The sequence below is a fragment of the Kryptolebias marmoratus genome, linkage group LG4, assembly GCF_001649575.2.
Source record: "Kryptolebias marmoratus isolate JLee-2015 linkage group LG4, ASM164957v2, whole genome shotgun sequence".
Lineage (NCBI taxonomy): Eukaryota > Metazoa > Chordata > Actinopteri > Cyprinodontiformes > Rivulidae > Kryptolebias > Kryptolebias marmoratus.
The window spans coordinates 28,478,869-28,491,806 of record NC_051433.1 but is presented as its reverse complement, the minus strand read 5'-3'; the positions used below and the strand labels follow the sequence as shown (position 1 = coordinate 28,491,806).

Here is a 12,938-nt window from a genome sequence, read left to right as displayed (position 1 = left end):
AGTGTGGTACCAGGTGCCATCAATTTTGAACCTTTTCACAAGATTCTAATTTTCTGATATGATGAATTTGAGATTTTCATTTGTTGTCATTTGTAATCATCAAAATTAAACGAAATAAACATTTGAAATATATGAGTTTGTATGTAATATATGAATATAATATACAAGTTTCACTTTTTAAATGGAATTACTGAAATCAATCTACTTTTTCATGATATTCTAATTTTATGACCAGCACCTGTAAGTCAGAAGCCAACCAGGATATTTTAGAAGAGTGCAGTGGTCAGTTACTTGATTTTAAAAGCTGTTCTTAGGTTTTGTTGAAAAGATTATTTATTATAAAGGTAATAGACAGTCCTGCAGATGCCAAAGTTTGTTTTGAAAATAGAACAAACTACCACACCAAGTTTGAGCTCAATATCTAGAAAATTGACTGAGTTAGAGACATTTTTGTGTTGGCTAATATCCATTGGCTGTGGTGGCCATCTTGAATTAGATTGCTTCCAAAAGTTAATCAGTTGTGGATGTACATGCAATGATTACTTTCTGAAAGTTATATTAAAATCTTTATTCCACCTTTGATACAGAAGGCTGGAAGGATCTCCATCTATCCATCTTCGGCTACTTATCTGTTGGTCAGGAAATCCAGACATCCCTCTCCCCAGAAACATTTTTTTGCTCCTCCTAGGGTATCCCAAGGCGTTCCCAGCCCAGAGAAGTAACATAGTCCTTCTAGTGAGTTCTGGGTCTGCCCCAGGGTCTTCTCCCAGTACGATGTGCCTGATAAACCTCCTAATCAGATGACAGAACCATCTCAACTGACTCCTGCTCCAAAGGAGCAACGGCTCTACTTCAAGCTCCCCCTGGATGACAAAGCTCCTCATTTTACCTTTAAGGCTGAGCCCAGCCACCCAACAGAGGAAATTCATTTTAACTGCTTGCATCTACAATCTCATTCTTTTGGTCATGATCCGTACCTCATGATCATAGGTGAGGATGGGACTGTAGACAGAGCAGGAAATTGAGAGCGTTCCATTTTGATTAAGCTCTTTCTTCTCCACAACATACTGAAGTAATGCCCTCATTACTGTGGTTGAAACCCTAATCCATCGAGCCATCTCCCCTTCCATTCTACTATCACTTGAGGCAGAGACTCATCCCTGACCCAGAGGAAGCATTCCACCTTTTTCAAGATGAAAGGATCTGATGTACTGTATTTATTGAGATCATCTGTGTTAATAATATGGGACAAAGACACTTTAAAAACTTAAAAATTATAGAACATGAAGAGATCATACTTCTACTGTAAGGCATTATTCATATCAATCTGTGTGTAAGTGTCTGTGTGTGACGGGGGGATCTGTGTGTGTGTGTGTGTGTGTGTGTGTGTGAATATGATGGAATGTTCCTACCTTGAATGTTGATGTGGTATAGGACATCCCTGTAGCCTGGAGCGGGGAAGCTGGAGTGGTAAACACGGCACGTATAAATGGTCCTCTCATCTTCGCTAGCCATGACCAGCTGGACCATACTCCACATGCTGTAGAGAAGACGGTGGTCGGAAAAAGGGCCAAAGTGAGTGATGGTGCCAACCCGCTCCCCGTCACTCCTGGACCACTCCAGGTCAACGTTCTTGGGGTAGAAGTTCTCCACTCGACAGCAGAGAACCAGCAGCCTCTCCACCTGGGGGATCTGAGGGATGCTGGATATCTGCAGGAAAGATGGCTCCACTGGAGGTGTGTGGGTGGTGAGAATCAAGACAATAGAGTTGGATGTTAATCCTCCAATAAAAATAAAAGTTCTTTATATCAAATGACTGCTTGCACTGGTTAGCTCCTAAAACAAATATCCAAAAATTATTTCCATTTTTGTAATCCTCTACACATAACATTTCCGTTACATTCAGCCTCTAACAGATGACTTAGTGTAGTAGCCAACTGCTTCTGCTAAAGCAATCTGGTAAAGTGTACGTAACCCACTAAATAATATAAGTAATTTTTGTTATATTAATTTTCATTAATTTAATATCAAAATGTTTCTGAGCATTGATTTCTGTTTGTTTTCAGTAGCCAACAAAGCAATAACATCCTAGTGGTCATTGATTATTTTATGAATTTGTTTCTTTGCTTGTTATTCCCCTGTAATTGGAACATTACAGACATGTTTGAGTGTAAATGCAGTTTGCAGAAAATTCCCTGCTCAAAGGTTCTTGTCTCTTGCACTGATTTTTTCTTTTAACATTGTGAAACTCTACTTAGAACCTTCTTAAGATCCAATAGTGCAAAATGCAAATTCTTGCAATTTTTTGACTGGTCTTAAGATTTTGATCAGGAGTGTACAATAATTGTCTGGAACTTTCAGGACATGTGTGTGTTCTAATCTACCTAGTGGACTTAGGAGGCAGATCAGGGCTCAACAATGTAACCTTGCTGATAAGCTTTAAAGTCTTCATCTTTTGCATTTTGCTACCCAAAGCTCACAGCCTAAAAATGACCAAAAAAGAAATGAATATTAAGAAACCAGGAAGTACAAGAGTATCAAGTGCTTTGAACATAAATGTCCCTGCCCTTAATAAACTACTTGATTTTAATTGTGTTTTTGGTTGCTTCGTTTTTGATTTTTCAAGATACACTATCACAATAGAAACTAAAATGTTATTCATAGAAGGAATTTCATCTTATATTAGAATAGTAAGATACATATTATAAATGAATAGAAATGATCATCTGGTTCAGCCAACACCATCAGTACTGTATTTACATAAAGTCTGGCTGGCAGCTGTCCTCCTGACACACTAACAGGCCAAAATCAGTGATTGGGTTACTAACCTGTAACGCTGATTGTGGTCTTTCTAGTGAAGCTCGTCCCCCTGCAGCTCACCACACACTGATATGTGGTCCGGTCCTCACCCACACTCAGACACACAGTCAGCACAGATGTGTGGTGTTTGCCATCGGACTGCAGAGAAGCCTGCTCGCTGACATCCTCAGTGTCCAACAGAGGAATCCTCTCTGACTTCACCTCTGACTCTGCAGGACCTTTGAATTTAAACCATTTCACTTTCAGCTCCCACTCTGTGGCTCCTTGGATGGTGCATTTAAGGTCAGAGGGCAAATTAGCATATATGATGACTGGCTGGCAGATTTCAGAAACACTTGGGGGAGCTGTGGAGAGAAATAGGTTAAAATACGTTTTACAATTAGGATAGTCACTGTAAAGCATTTTAAATATTTATTTGAACCGTTTCTTAGGAAAGATTATACAAAATACAACTTCAATAATTTTTTAAAAAAAGTTTGAATTTATTTAATTCACACATTCATTCAAAATTGTACATACAGGCTCAAATATCTCTATATATTTGCTTAAATCTAAGTGGTGAAAATTCACAATAAGTTTTAAACTTTTCAACATTTTAATTTTAGGAAATCATTGAAGTTGTATTTTGAATAAACATTCCACCCTGGAAAAAAATTTAAATCACTCATTAATAGCCCCATAAATAACTATTGATGCCCCTTTTGAATGGGTGGAAGCTTCTGACCACAGCTGTATTTATTTTTCAAACTCGTCACAAAACTGGTGAGGAAAAAAGTTAAGAATGCTTTCACATGGAATGAAAGCTAAATAAATAATTTTACTTGTACAAAAATATACCCAACTTTGTTTTGTAAAATAAATCTGTAAACAAAGTGATTTTTTTTCTGAGAAATGCACAAAGAAGTATAATCAGTGTAGTTAGATTGAGGTATGAAGAGTGAAGTATTATTTTGGCTATTGTCTGCAGTCCTGAGCTTCTGTTTGGTGTACATTTTTAACTTCCTCAAAGCTATTTGGTGTTAGCGGAATCTCATAAAAAATGTGTTTTTGAATAATCAGTAGTTTAAAAATAAATTATTTTTTAAATTAAAAAAATAAGGATTAAAAAAAACCTTAAAAGCTAGTTTCTCTGAAAGGACAACAGGTCTAAACTGAACAGAATAAAATGTGGTGCTAAAAGACAACATCCTCATACGAGGGGGAACTAGTGGACAGATTATTTAAAAATTCTCAGAACGTAATGTACATCCACAACTGATTAAAGGAAAAGTCCATTCAACTTGAAATGATCTTCTGTCGTCAATAGTTAAGACCTTATTAGTCATAGAGCTGGAGAAAGAGGCTTCATCCAGGCTAGCCAAACAAGTACCAGTTATTTTTATTATCATTATTCAGGCTTATCAAACAATTCTTTGTCAAAAACAGCAAACCAGTGAGAAAGAACAATAAGTATTTAATATTAAACCTTCACACTTTTGCATGACAGAGTTTGTTTACTTTGTGGCTGTTCTCTCATTCCTGTTACTCCACAAATGTACGTGTGCAGAGCTTGGATAGACTGTTATATGCTGAGTGCACCGAGGCTTCTGACCGTATCAGTCTGCCTGTCAGTCAAAAGGTTTAGTCAGTTCTCGATGCACAGATACGTTCAGCAGCTTCAGCACCGTCAACACACAGTCTATGTTCTGCACACACATAGAGACTCTGTTTGGCTGCTATAAACTGTCATTCAGAAGTGTGGAGATTTATAATTAGCTAATGTAGCGTTTGTTCACAGTAATATGTTGTTTTTGAGAAGGAGTTGTGTTAACAGCTTGAAAAAATACGAGAAAAAGAAAAGCCCTTGTTTGGCTAGCCTTTACTCTAGCATAGATGAAGACTTTTGCCTCTTTCTCCACACTCAGCTGACTGGGTACTAACGATTGATTACTAATTGACAGAACATCACTTCAAAGATGACTGGCTTATCCCTTTAACCTTTGGTGACCACTCCATTTAAGATGGCTGCCACAGATAATCAACTTTAACAAACACAAAAACGTCTACAACTCAGCTCACTTTATGAATATTGAATTAAAATTTTGAGTGGTAGTTGCTGAAAGTAATTTCCAGCACATAATCCAAGCATTTAAAATGTTGCTATTAACTATTGGAGTGACCATGTGAGTGTCTGTTAGCAAAATATCTCAAGAACTACTGTACTGATTTTAATGAAACTTTCAGAAAACAATCACTTGGTGTACATCTACAAGTGATTACCTTTTGGAGTCAATCTAGTTTAAGATGGCTGTCACAGCCAACTGACCTTAGGAAACAAAAATGGCTATAACTGGTATAACTGATTCTAAAAGAGACTGAGGTAAGGTTTTGTGTGGTAGTAGCTGAGAGTCATCTTGAACACATACTGCCAAGGCTATCATATGTCCCAAGATATCAATATGGCATGAGCTCATGCACAACCTCATTTATAAGGTTAGATCAAAATGGCTCCCACTCCATCATTTCTAAACATAAGATGATCTTAGTTTAAAACTCTAGCATGAAAGGCGGTGGGTGATATGCATTCCTTCAAAAAATGCTAGGCCTTTAAATAGAAATTAAAAAAAGGAAAGTCAAATTAAAAAAAGTAAAAGTAAAATAAAAAGGTAGGCCTACATCTACTCCCATATTGCTCTACTTTTCAAACAGTTTATATGACGTTGGTGTGATTAACAGTGGCCCCCATCTGGCCACCCCTTGTACACTTTATGGAGGCGGCCCTGGGCAACATCACAAGCCTTATCGGGCAGATGGCAATACTGAATACCAAGGAAAAATTAGAAAATGGCTTAACGGTCCTAAAAAATTACATCCGCCAATCTTATTTAAAATATACCATATATGTTCCCATGTGAAGTAAGTGTAAGGTGAATTTAATCAGGTTCACAGAAAAAACATAGAAAATGAAGTAAAGTCATGTAGAACAGCGAGGTTTAAGAGCTCTAGTTTAACAAAAATAACATGAAGTTTGTTTCAGTTTGTACATACCTTTGCAGAAATACCTTGAGAGAAGGACAGCACCTCCAATAACAGTTGTGACTAACAGCAGACTTGTAACACTTGTGACAGCTATCAGTGTGACTGCTCTGTAAAGTGGCTGTGGTGGAGCTGCAGGAAACAAGGAAGATTAGAAATCCATACTTATATGATCCACTCAGCCTTTAAAAGCAGGAACCAGAAGAGAGGGAAATCCCACCTTGGACAGTTAATGTCACAGATCTGTTGAACAGATGGTTAAAGGTTTGGTGTTCCACCTGGCAGATGACCAGGATCTCTGTATTTGTCACTATGTTTGAGTGCAGCGTGATGCTGCTGCGAATGCTGTAGGTGCCGTCTGGATTGAGGACAGCCAGCTCAGTGCAGACACGGCTGTGGTGGCTCATGCCTGGATGAACAGTGTGGGAGTCATTTTGGATGTGCCATGTTACAGCCAGTTTCTTTGGATAGAAACCTGAGACGTCACACTGCAAGGTCCTCTCCTGTCCTTCAGTCACTGCTGTGTGTTCAGGCAGCAACACTGTTGGCCTAGCTGGAGGGATGGAAACAACAACCTTTTATTTTTCTTTATTTACTGGAAGAGTTAAAACCCTTGAATTCTGCTACAAGTACTCAAACGGCATAATAAAACTGCTGATAAAAAATAACCAACTTTGTTTTCATGCTTGTTTGCACTGACACTGTCATGGGTAGCTGGGTAGATGGTGGAGGAACTGAACTCAAATGCAGGCAGACAGGGAGGAGCTCAAAAGTAAAACTAATTTATTCAAATAAAAAGAGACAAAACAAGGGGCTGACGTGGCAGCAACAAACTAAATAACGAAAACTTACAAATAATGGAGAACTCAGGAACACGGGGACAAAGACGCGAGGGAACCAGACTGAATAGGAAGGCAACAACAACAATGAGCCAGTAGGGAAGTGAAGAAGATGAACTGGTTTTAAGTGGACACAGATGAAGGTTTTGTAAGAGACAGCTGCCTGAAAACAAGTGACGAGTGTGAACCTTATCTTGGGATTCTGATTACTGAAGTGAGTGTTGGATGAAAAGGAACAAGCAGTTTGGCATAAACTGGTTTGTGACTGGACTGGAATGGCTGCTCAGGTAGAGGATGATGATGATGATTATGATATGGATCTGAATGATTGGATTCAAGTTGTTAGTGGAAGAGGAAGAGGCAGATTCAGGCTGGAAAATGAAAGTTTGGTTGGGACGCAGGTCAGTAAACGAACAGTTCAGATGAAGGGATTCCTGAAGTCCGCAAAAAGATTGTTAGAGAGGAGTTTAAAATAATTCTGAAATTTTAAGAAGAAGATGAAAACATACAGCTTGGTCCAATAGCTCAATCAAGAGAACTCAAAAAAAAGATTGGAGATTTTTCTTTAGCAAAAACTCTTAGAGATGGAGTGTAATGATCATTTGTATACCAGGAGAACAGAAAACAAAGTCTTGAATATTGAAAGTATCTGTAGAAAAACTGAGAGAGAAAAGGATTTTAGGAGAGAAGAAAGTAACAAGGGGAGTGATAACAGCAATACGTGTAAATGAAGACCTAGAAAAGCTTACAAAGAGCATTCAGGGTGTGGAAGTGAATCAAATAAAAAGATTGTTGAAAAAATCAAACGATGAGAGCTGAAAGCCCGTCTATAATGGCAGAATTTCAAGAAAATGTATTTCCAGAGAGGGTTAAGATAGGGTTCATAAGATTTCCAGTTAGGCCCTATATCCCTCCCCCATTCCGGTGTTACAAGTGTCAAAGATATGGACATATTGCGGCAGAGTGTAAAGGACAGCAAAGGTGTCCAAGATGTGAAGATGACCATATATATAAGGAGTGTGGAGACAATGTTCAAGATAAATGTTGTAATTGCGGGGGACAGCATAGAGTGACCTTTGTGTGATGTGAAGTTAGAAGGAAGGCCACTGAAGTGGAGAAAGTGAAGACGGTGAACAATATCAGCTATGATGAAACTGTGAAGAGAGGAGAGATATGAATATTCAACAAAATTCAACATCCCATTTAGAACCAATAGCCACAACTGAACCTATAATTTACTGTAGAGAAGATCCTGTTGTTCATTGCTTATGTGATTAACTGTGCAGATCAAGTAAAATACAAAACTGAGAAAATAAAAAAATAATAGCAAAAGGAGCAGAGAAATTTGGCATAAAAGACATTTGATGAGAACATATTAACAAAGGACTGGGAGAGATGGGAAGCCAGGGATATCAGGAGAGAAGACACGTTAATTATTCTACATTGGAACGCTAGAAGTTTAATCACAAATGGACAAGAATTTAAAGGATTCATCAAAAATCTTAACAAGAAACCAAATATAATGTGTATTCAGGAAACTTCTCTCAAACCAACTTCAGACTTTGTTATTAGATGATATAATGGTGTACACAGAGATAGAAATGAGGTCCAGGGAGGAGGGTGTGTAACACTTGTAAAAACAGGAATTCAGTTTATGTTGTTGATATTCCCTTGTTTAATCACTTAGAATATATAGTTGTTGAATTTTAGAATAAGAAGGAAAGCATCAATGTGGCTAATTTTTACAATTCTTGTAACAGACTTAAACCTGATTTGATGGATGAACTTGATAGTTATTTAAATAGAAATATTTTTTGGTGAGGTGATTTTAATGCACATAGTTCATTATGGGGTACTAATGATTACAATGGAACAGTTATTGAAGAATTAATGAAGAATAAAAATCCTGTTTGTTTAAATGATGGAAGGTGCACAAGAGTTAATTTGAGAACAGGTATGGAATCAGCCATTGACTGTCATGAATTCAAGTATTTTTTAGTTTGTTTTTGGCTTTGGTTCTTGGGTTATGTTTTCTTTTCATTTTATTTTGTTATTTATTTATTTTGTTCCTCATGTCTGTGTTTCCTGCCATCATTCACTTCCCCTCTGTTTATCTCATCTTCCTGCCACGCCCATCTTAATGACTCACCTGTGCTCACTTCCCCTGATTACCCCCGTCTTTAAAACCTGGTCACCTTCTCCACTTCCTGGCCGGTTCATTCATTCTGTTTGCTTGTCTCTCTTCTCTTGTTGTCTGGTTCCTTTCCCTCGCCTCGCCTTTACGTTTCTCTTTGGATTTGTGTTATGGTTAGTTTTTGCTGCCCCATCAGCTTTTGTTTTCATTTCTTTTATTTTTTTTTTAAATAAATTTTTGTTATATTAGAATGAGCCTGCGCTTTGGGTTCGCCTCGTTCTCCACCGATCCTGACAATTGACCTCACAATAATTTCAAATTCACTGGCAGGATTTATTTCATGGCAGGTAGGTGAAGATTTAACACTAGGAAGTGACCACTGTCTCATAACAATGGAAATAAATTTGGATATTGAAATATATAATACAGGAGGTTTGCAGGTTTGTTTCAGTAGTGCTGATTGGGAAACATTTAGGCTTGTAAGCAATCAGGAAATTGGAAGAAAATAATTTCAATATGGAAATTGATCATTTAAGTTTTTCTGTTTCTATTTTACAGGCTGCTAACCAATCAAAGAAGAAAGGAGGTAAAGTATACGAAGAGATTGTTTTATGGTGGACAATGAATGTGACAAAGTAATCAAAAGTGAAAATAAAGCTTTTAAAATGTTGAAAAGTATTTATAGCTCCCAGAGTCTTATTGAGTACAAGAGATGTAAAGCTGTTGTGAGAAGAACTATATAAAGTGTAAAAAGAGATTGTTGGAGGTATTTTTGTAATTCATTAGGAAGAGAAACTGAGATTAATAAAGTATGGACAATGATCAGAAGAATGAATGGTATTAATGGGGATTGATTATCTAATCTTAACTGACGGTCAAATTATAGCAGTAAAAGATGAAGAAAAGGCAGATCTGAAAGCTAAACCCTTTATTAAAATACATAGTTAAGATAATATTACTTTGGAAGGGAAAAGGGGAAGAGAAATGACAGAGAGCTATTGGAACATGAAGAGGATGATCTATTGAATGTGCCTTTTACAAAATCCTTTTACAAAGTTAATTTGAGCCCTTCAGAAATTTAAGTTAACAACACCAGGGAAAGATCAGATTTGTTATTTAATGTTGAAACATCTTAGTGAATCATCTAAAGACATTTTATTGGAACTTTATAATAAAGTTTGGGAGAATAGAAAAATACCGCAAAGTTAGAAGGAAGCAGTAATAATACCAATACACAAGCCAGGCAAAGATGACACAAAACCAGAACATTACAGGCAATTAGGTGCCTGTTTTTATAAAATAGAAAATGAAGGAGAATTGGCAAAAGCAATGGGGGAAAAAAGGAACGGACGTTGGTTCTATAAAATCAAAAAGAAAACTGGAGAAATGAGAAGTGCGGGGAGGACGAGGAGAGAAGAAACAATCATTTCTCGTATTAGATTTGGGCATACTGGGTTAAATAGCACTCTTTTTATTTTAGGGAAACATTGCAGTGGTAATTTTGAATACTGTGGAGTTGATGAGACAATAGAACTGTCAAAATTAAGAGGAAGAAAGACAACAGTTGATTCATTATTTAAGTAGAATTAAAGTAAAACTAAATTTAGTTGATTTATAACTAAAAGTTATCAGATAATATTTCGTTATCTCAGATTAACACAGTTGTATAATAGAATATAATCCTTGAGTGACATTCTGGTCCACACTTCATACCAGTCAGTGGTGGTAATGCACCAATTTCATTGTTTGCCACCCACCAATAAACATCTAAGAAGAAGAAGAAGGCCCGGTCCCAATACTCGCCCTCCAGCCTACGCCCCTCTATGAAGTGTGTACTCAGTGGAAGTGCACAGAAGGGTTCGTGTGATCAGGTTACAAGAATGCAGACACTGGAGAACTGGGACAGTACAGGTTACGTCATCATCTTGCGCCTCTGCTTCATAACTGTGACATCCAACATGGCCGACCGGTCCCTGTTTTGGTATTTATGAAGGTGCCAGTACGATTTTAAAAGTACAGTTTAGGTATTTTTGCTTTTCAAACTCGCTGCAGGAGATATTTGGCTGTTCACATGTGTTTTGTTCTGACTTGTTGAATACAGAGCAAAGTTTGACAGTTTTCACACCTTTACAGCAGAGTGAAACAAGAATTATTTCAATACTTTACATTTGAAAACTGCTTTTTTCGTGAAAGATGCAGCTCACTCTGTCACCACTGCCATATTTCTGCCATATTTCTCCGCCGGGGGCAGGGCTAAAGAGCACTACAGAGAATTGGGATATACTACACACTCAAACCCTTCAGCGTGAACGCACATTTGAAGGACACGAGGGTGGAACAAGGGTGGAAGTGCGAGAATTGGGACCGTGCCAAAGATAAGCGAGCACAGGTGATTGATTAGTAGCAGGAAACAGGTGTGGGTGGTAAAAGCAGACTGACAAGGAAACTACTGAGGGAGTGTGAGAGATGGCACAAGGAACACAGGAAACAGGGAGCAAAACTAAACACAGGGTAAATCAGGAATGAAAACAGAATTAAAGAAACACAAAAATACTTTAATCCATGACAGACACAAGATTAAATTAAAGCCCAGCATTGCTTGAATTATAGCTCAGAGTTGCACGAGGCTGCTTATAATGTTATTTTCATGGCTATCATTAGAAGATGCTCTTACTCTAATACTCTGGCATAAAAGGTTGCAGGAGATATGCCTTCCTGCAGGATCTTTCAGCCCTTGATTCCCTTGTTGGGAATCCCTCTTACCTACTGCCACACCAATATCTGTGAAACTGACAAGAGTTATAGCAGTCTGTGTGTTTGCTGAGATTGTCTGGGGGTCATCTTGACTCCATCTTGACTTCTCTACTGAAATTTACTGACCAATCTGGGTCCAAACAAGACTTCCGTTTGTCTTTGTCTGCATTTGGGGACCACAAGATGAAGAAGCCTGCAAACTGACAGTACATAGTATAGATTAAAGTAAAAAAATAAAAACAAGGCATACCCAGCACCTCCAGAGAAGTGGTTTCTGTGTAGACCACAGGGGTGATGATCCTGCAGGTGTACAGGCCTTCGTCAGCCACAGAGACGTTACAAAGCTGCAGAGAGGCGTTGCTCTGAAGCATCTGTTTCTCATCCACCACAAAACCTTCTCTGATCACACGAGCTTCCCCATCCTCAAACGTGTACACGATCGTCTTCTGTGCATCTTTATCCACCATGTTCCACTCAACAGTGAGAGCGCTCAGCTCCACCAGCCCTGGCTGTTTGTCAAACAGGCAGCTGAGCGTCGCCTCTGAACCCACAGACACTCTGAGCTTTCTCAAACCATCGCCCGAGCAACCTGAGACACAAAAAGGATCATCTGGTGAAAGTAAAAGTGACTCAAACAAAATTCTGACATACCTTTAAGAATCTAAACAAAATGTATGAACTGTATAAAAAAGTATACAGAGAATCAAGATCCAAAGAAATGTTAAATCTGCTGCCAGTGACTCATTATGGTCACCATGGTAACCACACGCCTGCGTTAGTCCCTAAGATTGTGTAAAAACTTTTTAAAAATATATCAAAATGACAGTTAGGACGTCTAAAGTCCAACTTTCTGTGACTGATTTAAAATTTGAATGTTGTTTTTGCTGTGAAGAATGTCGGAGCTACAGTGAGTTTTCTCTTGTGCTTGGCCAAAATCCCTCTGAGCTTCATTATTTTTTCCCCACAGTTTGTTTTATCTCAGTTGTGCTAGATACCAAACGTCATAGCACACTATTCTCATGTTTCATTTTAGAGCTGAGCGACAACATACAATACAAAAGTTTTCAACTGAATAGTAACTACAGAAATTTTTTCTGCAAAAATGCAGTGTGAATGCTGAGTGCTGAATCAGCTAAAACTGAGGTATTAAAGTTAAAACAAGCAGAACAGAGTGCTGGTGTAGATTCTCAGTCATCCAGGCCATGGTAAATTCAAAAAAAGTTAAAAAACAAAAACAACTGGACTTCTATTCTGTAGCTGAAGACGTTTCGCTTCTCATCCGAGGAGCTTTCTCCAGTACCAGGAAAAAATATCAACATTACTGAGTGACAGCACCACCTATGAGACCTTAAAGAGGGACCCAACCAGCTCTTACA

At 38.0% G+C, this 12,938-nt stretch overlaps 1 gene segment (V, D, J or C); it reads right to left on the bottom strand.

The window, feature by feature from the left end:
- LOC108251197 overlaps positions 1-12,938 on the bottom strand; it is a 19,266-nt gene that overhangs the window by 3,777 nt on the left and 2,551 nt on the right. The window contains 5 exon segments of the C gene segment in view: positions 1,413-1,730; positions 2,829-3,164; positions 5,848-5,967; positions 6,056-6,388; positions 11,813-12,151. Coding sequence covers positions 1,413-1,730; positions 2,829-3,164; positions 5,848-5,967; positions 6,056-6,388; positions 11,813-12,151 — 1,446 coding nt within the window.